We start from the raw sequence: 15816 nt of genomic DNA on the forward strand, positions 1-15816 counted from the left end.
CACTTCCGGCCAAATATTTCTGGAGTTTTGCCAATTTTGACATGTAACAGTGATTCTATGATTCTATTCCCCAATCTCATACAGTCTTGAATTTAAGTGTTCAAATGGGGGCAGGGTTGCCAGAGAAAATACAGGACACCTGGTTAAATTTGAGTTTCAGATAAACAATAAGTATTTGAGTGTGTGTGTGCTTTTTTTCTTTTTTGAGGAAGATTAGCCCTGAGCTAACATCCGCTGCCAATCCTCCTCTTTTTGCTGAGGAAGATCACCCTCCCTGAGCTAACATCCATGCCGGATGTTATATGTGGGACGCCTGCCACAACATGGCTTGACAAATGGTGCGTAGGTCTGCACCCGGGATCCGAACCGAGAACCCGGGCCGCCGAAGTGGAAGGTGTGAACTTAACAGCTGCACCACCGGGCCGGCCTCAACAGCAAATACTTTTTTAATATAAGTATGTCCCATGAAATATTTAGGACTTATACCAAAAAGAAATATTTGTCGCTCATCTGAAATTCAAATTCAAGCAGGTGTCCTGTATTCGTTTGCTAATTTAGGCAATCTCACAGGGCCTTGCAACTGAGTACACCTCTCCGGCCCACCCTGATGCTTTCATGGGTGCTAAAAATTATTTCCTTAGGAAACATTCAGGAACAAATGTAGCAGGAGAACAGTGAAGTGAAATACACTTAGGACCCAAGAGTACAGCTCCTGGGCATATATATATACACTATATATACTATATATATATATATATATTGCAAAGAAAGTCTCATATGGGTCCATTGGGACAGTTTAAGGCTAGTCATGATGACATTATTTGGAGGCCACCTGGGTGGTGTCCACCGCTGGGCGAGTGAGCATGTCAAAGGCAGAGACCCCGCACATGGAGGGGACGCAGCCATCAGTAACCACAGCAACAGCGCCCAAACCAGCACCGTCCATTTGAGCAAATTAAGTATGTGCGATTAATCATTTTGCAAGAGCATATTAAAAAAAAGATTGGAATGGCACACAGCAGGCTGGGGAGGAGGAAGGGAGCCGGTCATGGGGACCAAGAGGAACGCCGAATGAGACGGGCGAGCCTCCCAGGACCCAGTGACGCCGTGTCCGGCAGGAGTGTGATGAGACAGCAGCGGAGGCAGCAGCAGCCCGCGCCCCCTGCGCCCCCTGCGAGTGTGAGCAGGCGCCCGCCCCCCACCTGGCGGTGTTTGACCTTCGCCGGCTTCCACCGTCCCTTCTGCCAAAGTTGCCAGCTGCCTGCAGTTGCAGCCGCTGCTGCAGCCAGCATCGGTTAGCCTAATGCCCAGGGCAGCTAGGTGTCATATCCGTCCTTTGCACCTGTTGCCAGTCCAGGCTTCTGACAGCCTGTTTGTTTTTTAAACAGCTTTATGGAGGAGTCGTTGGCATACAGTGACCTGCACATGTTGGTACAAATTGATAACTGTGGACATATGTCTCCATCTGTGACAAGGCCACAGTCAAGACAGTGAGCATGTCCACTACCTCCAAAAGTGCCTCGTGTCCCTTTGCCTTCTCTCCCTCTCCCCTCTCTCCTGTCCCCAAGCAACCTCTGATCTGTTGTCTGTGCCTGGACGTTCATTTGCATTTTCTACTGTTTTCTATAAATGGAATTAAACAGCATGTACTCTTTTCCACCCTGTTTTCTTTCACTCGGCATAATTACTTTGAAATCCACCCAGATGGTTGTGTGCCAGTGGCTCCCTCCTTTTTATTGCTGGGTAGTATTCCACGTGTGAATATACCTCAGTTTGTTTATCAGTTCACCTGCTGGCAAGTTCAAGTTGTTTCCAGCTTGGGCTTATTACAAATAAAGCTGCTATGAACACCGATGTACAGATCTTTGTATGAGCATATTCTTTCATTTCTCCTGGGTAAATACTTAGCGGTGGAATGGCTGGATCATATAATAGGTATATGTTTACTTTTTTAAGGAATCATTTGAGGGGCTGGCCTGGTGGCACAGTGGTTAAGTTTGTGCTCTCTGCTTCAGTGGCCTGGGGTTCGCAGGTTCTGATGCTGGGTGTGGACCTGGCACTGCTCATCAAGCCACGCTGTGGTGGCATCCCACATAAAATAGAGGAAGATTGACATGGATGTCAGCTCAGGGCTAATCTTCCTCAACCAAAAAGAGGAAGACTGATAACCAATGTTAGTTCAGGGCTAATCTTCCTCAGCAAAAATAAAATAGAGTAGGCATTTTAAAGTATAACCCAATTTCAGCATTTCTTCACTTTTTTCACTATGCTCAAAAAATTTAAGTGACCTGGCCCTCTTTTTCAACCTCTGAGTTTGGATGGGTAGTGTATTACTATTTAGAGAAGAAATGCCCCCTTAATGTTGAAAAACTGAACTCCCGCGAGGAAAAGCACAGTCGTTTTTCTGGGGTTTTATGTTGGGGGAGTTCGGCACACTGCAGTGAAGATCTGGGTCTCCGACAAGGACAACGCTGCCTAGAACTGCCTGCCTCACATGGTCGCGCATGGGGTCCACAGTCACCTTCCTAAGGTGCTTCCAAGGCGCATCAGACCTCACCCCAAGGCTGCACAACCTAAGCAACAGGCAAACCACCCCACGTATCCTGGCCCCGCCCTAAAGAGCCACGTGGCAGCTTCTCATCTCCATTTTGTCTTCGGGAGGGGCAACGGGGCTGGTCGGACCCACTGGAATGGGGAGACCATCCTGCCTCTTGTAGGCGCCTGCGTTTGTGGGGAGCCGGCCTGGGAGTCCCGCGCCTCTTGCCCCACGGCCAAGTAGGAGGGATACTGGGAAAACGCCTCCTGGCAGCATCACAGGTGTAATTCAGAGGAGCCCAGACGATAGCGCAGACCGTTCCATCAGAAGGAGCCCCTCCGCTCCCCCGCAGCCGCTCTGCTCTGTGCCTTTCTGTTTCTCACTCCTCACTACCCTGAGCGATCGGATGAGGGGGTTCGCTTCCTCCCCACGGGACACACCCCCACACCCTAGGAGCCCAAGCGCGTCTCTGGATATATCAGTGAATAAACCTCTCCCACGCACTGCTTTTGCCCCACAGGCGGCAGGCTCTAGACCGTGACTCCCTGACGTCAGGTGACTCTTTCGGGGCTGGGGGAGCAGAGCCGGACGCGCCCGGCTGGCTCTCCGGGGACCCCCGGGTTGTCAAGGTGACAGCGCCCGGCCTCCGCGGCGGCGAAGGTGACCCCGCCCCGCTGCCCGGCTCCAATTGGGCACGCCTTTCCCCGGGTCCCCTTTCGGATTGGCTGAGAGGTGGGGCCCGTGCACGGCGGGGCGCCTTGCGATTGGTTGGCGCTCGGGCCCGCCTTCCGCGGCGAGGCGGCCTGGGCTGACGTGGGGCCAGGCCTCCGCCAGCCAATCAGCACGCGGGCTGGGTGTGGTGCGGTCCTCGTGGCCGGATCCTTCCGCTGCGCGGAGGGCTCGAGCTCCAGGCGGGGGCGGCGGGGACCCGGGAGGGGCTGGCAGGGGCGGTGGGTGCTATCGAGCCTCATGGAGGAGAAACGAGTGGAGCTGGTGGCCTCGCCCAGAAGGGGCTTTCCCTGCTGCTAAACGCCTTTAGCTAATTCAAACTCTCCCGTGACATCCTAAAGCCATAAGTTAAAAGATAAAGAAATAAAAAACACTCCACGACCAAAAGAATCATGAATATGAACAAATAAAAAGATGCTAACGAAAATTTTTAAAAAAGGTTGAAATGTTCCAAAATATCCAAAAGAAATGACCAATTTAGACTTCCAATATAGACGAGAGACACAAATTCTGACCCAGGGTGGATGTCCAGATAAATATGGAAAGAAATCTTTCCGTAAACATTTATTGAGCTGCTAATGTGCTCGTGGTAAGCGCTCGGGAAACCAGATAGGCAGGAGCCAAGTGCTGCCCTGGATCCTGCTGGAGGGACTCAAGGACTCAGTTTCTGTGGGGGATGGTGCTGTGGGTAAAAACAGGGTCCCCGGGTGGAGAATCCGGATTCTTCCTTGAATTGTACCCACAGGCAATGAGTGGAGCGGCAGGAAGCTTTCTAAACAAGGAGCAGCCTTCTGGAGGCCTTTGCTGTGTGCATAGGGGATGCCATGAAAAAGGAAAGAGAAGTGTGTGTGTGATAATATGATTTCTTTGCGTCTTATTACACCCTCGAACTCCTTCTTTACCTTATGTGCCTGCTGCAGACTTTGTCCTGGAGACTTTGTATTTTTCGTCACCCTTTTCCCTACTTGACGCTTACACAAGAGGAGAAAGAAGCCGAATCAAGCGAGGGGGTGGAGAGTCACCTCATCATGGGCTCACGCTTTCTTGCCCTGTCAAAGACAGGCAAGAGAGGAAATGTTCGCCAGCTGTGTGGGTGGCTTCTATGGCTGGTCCAAATCTCTTTAGGACTAAATGAGGCCTCTGCTGGTGGGAATACCCGTTTCACCATTAGCACTAGGGTAATAGGATTTGTCTTGTCTAAAACCCTTTTGATAGTATCCTGGCAAGTTGGGGGATGTTGAGTGGCTGAATGTCATCCAGAAAACAGTAAGGAAGTAGCCTGTGTCGACGAAAATAATCCATAACCAATCTATAAATGAAAATTTGGGTGACCTTATCTGAGCTTAAATCTGAGGATTATAACCCGGGGCCTTTCTTCCCGAAGGAAGAAAGGGCACCAAAGAAGTGGGGTGCACAGAGTGGTTATGTACCCCCAGAGAGGATGTTTCACATAGGATTGAAATGTCCCTTTTACAATAGTCGCGAGACTGCTCTGTCGGCACAGCGATTGATGGAAACAGCAGGTAGGTCTTCTGTCTCAGTGAACGCAGCAGGGTGGCAGTCTGTTGTCTCCAGCTGGTTGGTCACAGGTGAGCTGGGTGGTCAAAGGTGAGTGCAACAATCAGTTTCTAGCCTAAGGAAAAATGCCAATGTGGGGGGAAGTTGCACCTTTATCTCAAGGGCCTTTGTTCTGGCCATAGGAAACATCTAAGCAGATCATACAATGCGTGCTCAATAGCCACAGTCAGGCCCCCCTGGAAAAAACAAAGTCAGGCCGAATCAGGTCCACACCAAATGGCTTCCTCATATATCCTATTGCTTGCCATTTTTATTTGTCACCTGTGCCCTCTGAGTGTTTGCCGTGAGCCCACAGTGGTGGGTATCAGTGAGATGCAGGGGATGATGCATTCTTGTAACATATATTTGATGAGGATTTTAGGCTGGTTAATTTTAAAACTCTAGATGAGAAGCAGGCTCCGAGGAGCAGAGTTTGCTTGCCCTTTGAGAGATATTTGCATTTGTGAAGGAAATCTCCATGCCTCCCTCTCTGCGCCAGGAGGAAGGGGGGATGGCCTTATCTCTGGAAACTCTTAATGGGGAAGGCAAGAACTTAAATTGTTTACTGTCTGGCAACCTCATGTAACTGATTTAGGGTGATGGCTTCTGGCCGTTACTTAATCCGATTTGATTCTTATCTAAAAGTTGTGGGACCACCCAATGGCCAGACCCCACCTGCACTGATACCATTTTAACTTTTTTGCATGTTCTTTCCTTTGTCTTGTGGGGAGATGGCTCACATACCTATGCCTTAAATTTAGCCTTACTCTCCACCCATGTTTGCAGCAGAAGCGGGGGCAGCAGCACCTCCTCCTGCCCGTGGGTCCTGTCCCCACGCAGCAGCTCTGACTGCCCATGGGTCCTGTCCCCATGCTATTCCACACTATTCTCTAAATAAAAGAGCACTACCGCCAGATCTTGAGAGTCCAAGAAATCTTTCTTTCGACTCCTCGGCTCACCGACCCCGCATCATATTTATTTTGTGCCTCCCATGTGCCAACACAGGAGAAAGGTCCCTGCTGTCATGGAACTTCACTGTAATGGGGAGAGACAGAAGATAAAAAAAAAGTAAACGCATGGATAATCAGGATGATTTAGTGTTGTGCTGTGAAGGAAGCAGAACGAAATGTGTAGAGAGTGCCTGGGGGTGGGGGGGCAGTGGGAGGACTGTGTAAGTAGCTCTTGGCTGGCTGAGGAAGAGGGGGTGACATGTGAACTAATGACAAATGTCTGTGACAGGTGACCCCAGCAGAAGTGGTCCAGGACATCGAAAATCAATTTGCTGAAAGCCAGTTTGCCAAAGAATCAATTCACTGGATTTGCAGAATTGGCCAGATTTCCCAATTTCCTAAAAAAAAAAAAAAAAAAAAAGTTTTATGGCTTGATCTTCTTGAATTAGATTCCAAGAATAAGAATATAGTCTTCTGATTTTTTTCTTGAGTTTAAGAAAATGTGCCTCATGAATTCTTACTCTCATTCAGTCTATTGAGCAACATCCAGCTCGAGAACCTTGCATGTGAACCTCGAATGTTCTCGCCCCGTTGTATCTGTCCTGGGCTGGTAGGCTCTGCTGTGTGTGGGGAAGGGGTACACTCGGCCGGTCTCGCACACTCTTGCAGCCCCTGAGCCGGTCTAGGCTCTCCTCTCAGTCAGAAACAACTTGTTGAATGGTTGAGTTCCATGTCCAGACTGCACCCAAGGAAATCTTTCTTTCCAGGCTTCAGGAAAGAGAAGGCTTGAAGCGGGAGGCTTTAAGCATAGATGGACATTTGGAAGTATTTACATAAACTGTGATCCTTCGCTTACTTATGCCAGAGATCTATACAGAGCATCCGTGGGTGCCGAGCTCTGTGCTGCGCGCAAGTGCTGAGCAAAACTGACCAAGACCCCCCCCCCCCCCCCCGGCTCTCATGGAGCTGACGTTCCAATGGGGAGCTAGACAGTCAGCTTTAACACTGCAAGGAGTAACAGTACGATCTCCTTATACAAGATGGCAACATGGCAGACAAGATGCCAGCATCTTTTGACATCTCCTCCATCCTGGTCCTGTCCTGCCTCCCCAGAGGTAACCGCTGTCAGAAGTTTAATGGATATTTGCATTAGTTTCCCGGGGCTGCTGTAACAAATGACCCCAAACTCAGTGGCTTACAACAACAGAAATTTGTTCTCTCACAGTTCCAGAGGCTAGAAGTCCCAGATCCAGGCGTGGGCAGGGCCGTGCTCCCGCTGAAGGCTCCAGGGGAGGGTCCTTCCTTGCCTTGTCCAGCTCCTGCTGGCTGTCAGCATCCCTCGACTTGTGGCTGCATCACTCCGACGTCTGCCTCTGTGTTCCATGGGCTCCTCCCTGTGTCTTTCCTCTGTGTGTTTCTTATAAGGACAAATGTCATTCGAGTTGAGGCCTATATGGGTAATCCAGGATGATCTCAAGATCCTTACCTTAATCACGTTTGCAAAGACTGTTTCTGAAGAAGGTGACATTCACAGTTTCCAAGTGGACGTATCTTAGCCATCGCTCAACCTACTACACTATCCTTCCTACACGTATATTAATGTAGAGAAAATATTATATATGCAAAAGAAGAAATATATATATTTTGGTGAGGAAGATTGGCCCTGAGCTAACATCTGTGCCCATCTTCCTCTATTTTGTATGTGGGATGCCACCACAGCATGGCTTGATGAGCAGTGTGTAGGTCAGCACCCAGGATCTGAACCCATGAACCCCGGGCTGCTGAAGTGGAGTGCATGAACTTAACCACCATGCCACTGGGCTGGCCCTAAGAAATATGTTTTTGAACACAAATGGTGTCTTGTATGTTTTTCTATAACTGCAGATATCATTCTGTAATTTGCTTTTCCTCTTCAACAATCTCTGTGACAACTATGCTGTTTATAGGTTGATTGTCTTCTTCTTTTTGCTGAGGAAGATTGTCCCTGAGCTGACGTCTGTGCCAATCTTCTTCTGTTTTGTATGTGGGATGCTTGCACAGCATGGCTTAATGAGCAGTGTGTAGGTTCACGCCTGGGACCCAAACCCGCGAACCCCAGGCTGCCAAAGTGGTGTGTGAACTTAACCACTACGCCACCAGCCTGGCCCCAATCTTCTGATTTTTATCTGATGCATGTAGTAAGGCAAAGTATGGACTACACCACACTTTATTAGCCATTCCCTACTGACAGACTTTCAGTTCATTTCTAAATTTTCACCCCAGACCTGGTGAAGTAAAACACTCAATGGCATCAGTTTTGGGCCCTCCTTTTATTTTTTTAAATCGTGAGGTGTATGAAGGACACAAAATGAACAAATATAGCATGTGTGTGGAGTTTAAAGAATGACAGATGCACACCGAATGCTTATCACCCAGTACGACAGGGACGGCCAGTGTCTTGGGAGCCCCTCCCTGAACTGCCCCCCTCGCTTCCCTTAGAAGAAACTGGGGCCCTGAATGTTGTTAAGCATTTCTTTGCTTTTCTTTATGTTTTTTAAAAACATGTATGTATCCCCAAACAAGATACTTTGGGGCTTTGCCTACTTTTGACCTTTCTGTAAGGAAATACAGTTTCTCCACTTCTGTGGCCCGTGTGTTTGCTCAGCGTTCTGTTTCTGAGATTCACCCTGTGACGCATCTGCAGAGCGGGTCCTTTCTCGATGCCGCACAATGTTGCACTGGATGACCATCCTACCGCTTACTGATCCTACTTCCTGCCCAGGATGTTGGGTCGTGGCCATGTGTTCTCCTCTGCTGTCCCCTTGGGGTTGGAGAGGAGGTGGGAGGTTGAACTTCGGCATGTTACTTCAGGCACCTCTGGTCTTGGGGAACTGGCATCCACCTGATTTCCACATCCCCGCGGGTGGACGGGAGGGCTGAGGCAACCACACCACGGAGGCCAGAAAAAGAAGTCCTCAAACGACCCTTTGGCCTGATAAACCAGGGAACGGGGCTGAGTCTCCAACTGGCAGCACCCCTCCCCTTCTTTCGGGGCCAGCCTGGTGGGGGCTGTTGTGCGAGCAGCTGCAAGAAATGGAGGGATGTCGGCTTCTTGCCCTCCTGGTCCTCCCTCCTTCTGTTTTCTTTTCTTTTCTTTTTTTTTTTTTTAAAGATTGGCACCTGAGCTAACAACTGTTGCCAATCTTTTTTTTCTTTCTTCTCCCCAAAGCCCCCAGTACATGTTGTAGATTCTAGTTGCGAGTGCCTCTGGTTGTGCTATGTGGGATGTCACCTCACCATGGCCTGATGAGCGGTGTCATGTCCATGCCCGGGATCCGAACTGGTGAAACCCCCAGCTGCCGAAGCGGAGCGCGAACCTAACCACTCGGCCACAGGGTCAGTCTCTCTCCTCTAGTTTGGTCCCACGTCATTACTCCTTTGGTCGTGACTTGGGGAAAATCAGTTTTATTTAGGCTACAACTTGTTCTCACCTTGTCGGGCTCCAAGGACTGCTTATGTGATCCAGCAGCCTATCCTCTTCACTCCACCTGCCAAAATACGCTCTGGTTATACAGACATTTAAAGATGTGTGTCTACATAAGCTTGTATTTATAAATAGGGATCTAGATATAGATGGATAAAGAGCCCCCTGCTCATCATCTCCACCTTCCACCTGGTCCAAGCCACCATGAGACCACATGTGAACTCCCACAAGATCCCTTAACAGGTCTCTCTGCTTGCACTCCGTCCACCCCCCAAACCCAATGTTACTCATTCTATTGCCATGTAGTGCTAGAACAGTCCTTTCAAAAGGCACCACATCACTCCCCAAATGGCTTCTCATCACACTTTGAATAAAATCCAAAGTCCTTACCTCATGGCCTCCCAAGGCCCTATATGGCCACTACCATTTGACGGGGTCAAGTGTGCCCCAGGGCCTTTGCACTCACTATGCCCTCTGTCTGGATGGTTCTTCCCAAAGATCAGCACTGGGCTGGGTGCCTGAGTTTGTTTACGTGGAGAATCCTCAGTTCTTGTCCTCCCTGTCCTAATGGAACCCTGACACAGGAGCTGCGATAGATGGGTCCTGGCTTGGGGATCTGACCCTCCCTAGTTATTACTGATGGCTTCATATCTTCAGACCAGGAGTGTAGACCATAGCACGTGGGCGAGGAACGTGTCAAAGTGAACAGAAGCACGTCCAGGGGAAAGTGAGAGTGAAATACGACCTCTGGCAACTTTCAGTTGGGATGCTTTGGGCACGAAGTTGTGACCCTCAAAGCCCAGCGGCTGAAGCCCTGAGGACAGGTACTGGTCATTCACCGGGAAGCCCAGGGCTAGGTACAGCCTTGCTCAGGCAGCTCTGCGAGGACGGGGCTTCCCCTCTACTGCCCTGCCATCCTCTGTTTAAGGGCTTTCTACACCCTTGTTTCTCGGGACCAGGAAAGGTCTGTCGCAGCTCCCAGGAGAAGGACCTGGCCATCAGGGGAACACTTTTCCCCAGGCTGTAGTACCCCCCCTTTTGGTCTCTTTGACCACTCACATGCGGCCCCTGGGCCAATCACTGGCAAAGGAGAAAAAGGAGCCCTGTGACTGACTTAGACCAGTGGGTCTTTAATTCGGGGCACGTTGATCCCTGGAGGGAATACGAAGAATTTCCAAGGGACGTGGACGCACAGGTCCTTTTAATGCAATTAATTGACAGATCCTCAGTCTCATATGTACTCAGTCCTTACAGTTGCCAGAGAAAGCATCGATCGCCCTTCACCTGCTGAACAATGATAACAGAGGCTCGCTTGTATCGCGCACCCCAATTCTGCCCGGCGCGCCTGGCCCTGGGTGGAAACAGCTACCCAGCACCAGAGCTTCTTTAAGTGAGTAAATACCATTCTCTCATCTTTCTTGGGCTCAGACATTTCCCCTAAGGGTGAAGTTTGGCTTGGGTTGAAAGGCACTGATTTTAGAACCACCAAAGCAGTGAAATTTACTGACACTGATTCTTCTAATTGAAACTGGAATATTTTCCAGTACTTCTAAATTTCTCAAGATACATTGAAGAACATCCATACATTTTTATATGCAATTTCTTTCAGATTTGGTGTCCATTCGTCAATGAGAGAGAGGGGAGGGGGCTCTTCTGGCAGTCATGTTGATACAGCAAGCGCCCTGTTTTAAGTTAGAATCTAGTTTACTTGTGGTGGCTGGGAGATGGAAGCTGTTTAAGATTAAGTGGGAGAGATAGGAGGTTGCTTCATAAAACTGCAATGCTGTGAAATCCTGTCCTTGCGGGGAGCTGACTGGGCTGGCTGTGAGAATTACTACAGGATTATGGGAAAGTCCCAGCACAGTGCCAACTGTGAGTACAGTACATACACCCTCCGAATATATCCAAGTCCCATTTTTCTCTCCATTTCCACAGCTGCCACCCTGGGCTAGCCACCATCACCTCTTGCAACATCATCGTAAGTGGTCTCCCTGCTTTGACCCTGGCTTCCTGAAGACTGTTCTCACTCAGCAGACGGAGGGATTCCTATCACAGCTGCAGTCAGAGCGTGTCCCTCTTCTGCACAAAACCTTCCGATGCTCTCATCTCACCCAGGGTAAAAGCCAAAGTCTTCGACGGTCTCCAGGACCCACCTGAGCTGTCACCTCTTCCGTCACTGACTTTATCTTCTACCCCAGGTCTTGCAAGTCAAAGACACTGGCCTCCTTACATAGTTCTGTAACCATGCCCAACACTCTCCGGCCTCAGGGCCTTAGCACCTGCTGTTTCCTCTGCCTAGAAACTTTCCCCCCAGATAGCAGTAGCTCACTCCTGTCACTCTCAAGTCATTGGCAGAGGTCACCTCTTCAATGGGACTTTCCCTGACAATCCTATTTAAATGGAAACCTCCTCCTATGTTTTCTATCCCTCCCTGCTTTCCGTCTTTCCATAGCACTTAATACCTTTATCATACGAATAATACTGTACGTATTATTCTGCTAAGTACTTGGGATAGTCATGGGTACACTACGTATCTTCCCGTATGCATTACCCCATGTATGACATACACGATGTATCTATTTGTTAATTGTCTCCTCTCCTTCCCACACCTGTCCCCCACCCTTAGCCCCACTTGCTGGAGGGGCAGGAATTCTGCTTTATTCACATCTGTGTCCACAAAGCTCCGCAGCGGGCCGGCTCCCCAGCAGGCGAGCAGCAAACGCCTAAAGGAAGAACGAGTCAATACTGAATGAACCAACCCCGACACCAGCCAGCGCGGCTTTAACCCCTCCGCGTCCCGGGGGAGGGCGGGGAGCCGAGGCCCAACGCGCCTGCGCAGCCCCGCCCACGCTGTGGGCGCGGGTTCGAGTCCCGGCGGCGAGCACTCCTTTGCGAGGCCGGCGGGCGCGGAGGGTTACACGCGGAGAGGGGCGGGGCCTCCTAGGGGCGGGGCCTCCTAGGGGCGGGGCTGGTCGGGGGCGGGGCTTGTCGGGTGTCCCGCGCAGGCGGCCGCGCCGGCGGCACTCGCGCCGCTCGCAGCCCGCGCCGCCCCAGCGTCCGCCGCCGCTTCGCCCCCCGCCGCCCTCCGCCGGCCCCACCGCCGCCCCCGCCGCCCCGGCCCGGCCCCGCTCCCCGCGCAGCCCCGGCCGCCCCGCACCATGTCCAAGGAGTCGCGGCCCGGGCGGGAGGAGATCCTGGAGTGCCAGGTGATGTGGGAGCCTGACAGCAAGAAGAACACGCAGATGGACCGCTTCCGGGCGGCCGTGGGCGCCGCCTGCGGCCTGGCGCTCGGTGAGTGCGGGGCGCGGCCCGGCCCGGGGGCTCCGGAAATCGGGCTCCCCCTCGCGGCAGGGGGCCCCCTCCTGGCGACCGGGCGCCCGTTCCTGGGCGCTGCTGTCAGGGCCCCTCCTAGTTGTTGGAACGGCCTCCTGATGTCCTCTGTTTCTCTTCTGGGACGGAAACCGGACGCGGGGCCCCGGTCCGGGGCGGGGGGCACCTTCTGACGGTGGGGTTTCCCCCTTGTCCGTGCGCGTGTCACCTCGTCTGCTTTCACGGTGCCCGGCTCCCACCGACTGCGGGATCTGCCTCCCCGGGAGGATCCCCCCTCTGGCCTGGAGCCCCCTGTGGACTGGGGGGGGGGTCCCTTGCTAGGCTTGCCCCTGTGTGGTGAGGTGCTCCCTGGGGTCTTGCTCTCCAGCCTGGGGGGCTTCCTCCCAGTAGGGCCTCTCTGACTTTGGCTCTTCCCCTCTGTGGGGTCACCTGCCAGGCGATAGTGCCTTGTCGTAGCCCCCCAGGCTGACCCTGCAAGAAGGTCAGCATTGAATTCCAGGCACCTGGGAGAAGGATGCTCAGGGAGGAGCCTTCCTTTGGGATGCGGTGGATCTCCTTCCTCTCCTGTTTACGCTCCCAGCCCCAAACAGAGGCTGGTCCAGGGCCCTCCTTCCAGCCACCGCCCTGGCCCTCAGGAACCTCCTGGCTGGTGAGGGCTGGGCCGAGGAGGGCCCCTTTCCCCGTGCTTTCCCCTACCTCTGGGTGGTTTGTCCTGCTACCTGGTGGACGCCCCGCAGGGGTTTTCAACTCGTCATGGCCTTTCCTCCCCTTTGCACCCCCTCAGCTGGCTGTGGGGACCCCTGTGTTTCTGTTGGTGGCATCACTGTCCTCAGTCAGCCTCACAGAAATGGAGACCCGGTCCCCTGGCTTGCAGGGACGCCCGCCTTGGCAGCACCGCCTGCTCTGTCTCCCTCTTCCCGCCCAGCGCAGCGCTTCTCCTGGGGCCCTCTCTCCTCTTCCCTGAACCGGTCAGTGTCCTCCTCCCTGCTTTTCCTCCCTCGCCCGGTCAGTGCATCCTGCTTGCTTCACCAGAGGAGTCTTGAAGAACAGGTCTGACTTTGTCACTTCTTGCCTCGCAATGGCTCCTTGTTGACCGTTGCATTGCCAACAGTCCACCTGGCAGCTTCCAGGCCCTCCACAGCCTGGTGGCCTTGTGGCTCCCCGGCTCCAGCCTTCTCCCTGCCTGCTGCTCGCTCGAGAGTGGGCACCTTGGAGACAGGTGCGGTCTTATTCCTCTCGGGGCCTGTTGGGTAGTAGTCGGTCAATTAACGTGTGTTGGATTGGGAGAGAACAGACTTGATCCCCAGGAAAAGCCAGGAGTAGGACATTCTTTTGGGTTACTTAGCCGTGATTCCATCTCTCTTTGCTCTGCTAGCAGTAATGGTGCTTGTCCAGCTCTGACACTTTACGAAATGATTTCACATAAGGGCAGCCCTGTAATCTGGATTTTGAACTGGGTCTATCACTTCCTAGCTGTTTAAGCAGGAGGAAGTCGCTGGGGCTCCACAAGCCTCAGTTTCTACATCTGGAGAATGGGCTTGTATCATTGAGAGGCTCATTCTATCATAATGAGAGGACTTGCATCATGAGGGGTGTGAGGGGGTCACCCACGCCTGGCCCGTGGGCGTTGCTGAGTAAACACCAGCGAGCACCGGTAGTTCCCGGCTGCCTGCTGGCCTCCTCTCCGTCCTTCAGGGCTTGTGGGCTGGTGGCCTATAGGCCAGATTGGACCTGCAGACGTGGTTCAGTGGCTCACATACTGCCAGACTGCATAGGAAAAGCAAGATTGCCAACGTCTTTTGAAAACCCGAAGGCCTGTGATGCTGGGTCTGTGTGCCCACGTGACAGCGGCCGGCCGAGCTGAGCAGGGTTCCTCTCTTGGTTGGGGGGCTGCTTAGAGCTCAGGTCTTGCCTTTTCCTCCTCTTGCGCTGCACCCCCCTGCTCCTCTCCTTTCCACAGGCCCGGCCCTGGAGGTTGGGGCCTTTGAGGTCCAGCTCACACACTCCCTTCTCTTTGATTGTTCTCCTTGATGGTTTTTTCTGCTCCTCCACTCTCCAGGGGCATGTAACTTGGATGTTCATCCCACCTTGCCTTTTCATTTATTTGTGGGCGTTCTTATTGCTGAAGACAGTGCCCTTGGACTTGATCCTCTGTGCCTCCAACAGTGGCTTGTGTGTAGCTGGTACACCGTCTGGAGCAATGCTGTTGACTGGATGTACAGAGAGAGCCAGGACCACATCCTCCCAGGCCCCCTCAGCCTGCCCAGCCCTGAGGGTGGACAGATGGGGGGGTGTTCCTCAGCCTGGCGCCTCTCCACGAGCCAGACCAACATCCACGGGCATGAAGTTTCTGTCCCTGTGGTTCAGGAAGGGCAGGCCTTGGTGGAGTTACGTGTCCTCTTGCCACTCTCAGAGCCATGGGTTGGTTGGTTCTTGTCACTGCTTCTAGCAGGGTCACCTGAGGACTCCCCGCACCCACACATAGGCCTCGGGGGCCCTGTGGATGTGGGCCTCCTCGGAGCAGCCTGCAGCTGCAGCCCAGCATCTGCACTTGTGGTACGAGGTGTCTTACGTGGGCCCGGGACCTGCTGTAGGCAGCAGCCCCTGTCATTAGGGGAGTGGCACCAGCTTCAGGCCATGCTCTTTGGGAGGACTGCGCCAAGTGTCTCTCTCTATGCCACCAGCTGCAGGTCCCCTCTGGATGCCAGCAGCTGGAATGGAGTTTGCTGCAAACAGAGGGCATGGTCTCAGTTCTGACAGCTGGAGCGTAGGTGCGGGAGGGAGCAGCGCTCCAGGCGAGTCCGTGCTGAGCGGCAGCACACCATGCTGGCGGCTTCTCAGCGCCGCACTGTGTGGGTCCATTGGAGAAAGCAGTTTAAAAGGGCCTGTGGAGTCTGAGCTGAGATTGGAAGGTGGCGGCCGATCATAGTTCCCCCAGGTGGAGAGGAAGGAGGGGTGACGCGGGAAGCAGGCTGCCAGCTCAGACACCTGCAGGGACCAGGCAGGCGACAGAGGTGTTTGTGAGAGTTGCTATTTCCTGAGTTCTCTCTACGTGCCAGGCCCCATTCGGGCACTTTACAGGTATTAACTAAATCCTCAGTGACTGGCCAGCGGGTGCTGCTCTTGACCCGTTGTCCCGCTGAGAAAACGGAGGCTCAGAGTCTTGGTTGAGGTCTCGCCGCTCTGAGTGCTGGAGCAATAGTCCCTTTCCAGAATCAACGCTCTTTACTTCTGTGTTGTTCCTTCTCGTG

General features: G+C 52.8%; 1 protein-coding gene across 3 annotated transcripts in view; it reads left to right on the forward strand.

The window, feature by feature from the left end:
* Positions 1–12253: 12253 nt before the first annotated feature.
* The window catches only part of AACS (acetoacetyl-CoA synthetase), a 59812-nt gene continuing 56249 nt past the window's right edge, over positions 12254–15816 (forward strand). The window contains exon 1 of one of the 3 annotated variants that reach the window (XM_070627286.1): positions 12254–12526. In XM_070627286.1, the coding sequence (XP_070483387.1) occupies positions 12394–12526 (133 nt within the window). In that variant the 5' untranslated portion in view covers positions 12254–12393. The remainder of the gene's footprint in view (positions 12527–15816) is intronic. The other 2 variants (XM_070627289.1, XM_070627288.1) reach the window with 2 other exon arrangements.

The sequence above is a fragment of the Equus przewalskii genome, chromosome 7 (assembly GCF_037783145.1).
Source record: "Equus przewalskii isolate Varuska chromosome 7, EquPr2, whole genome shotgun sequence".
NCBI classification, from domain to species: Eukaryota; Metazoa; Chordata; class Mammalia; order Perissodactyla; family Equidae; genus Equus; species Equus przewalskii.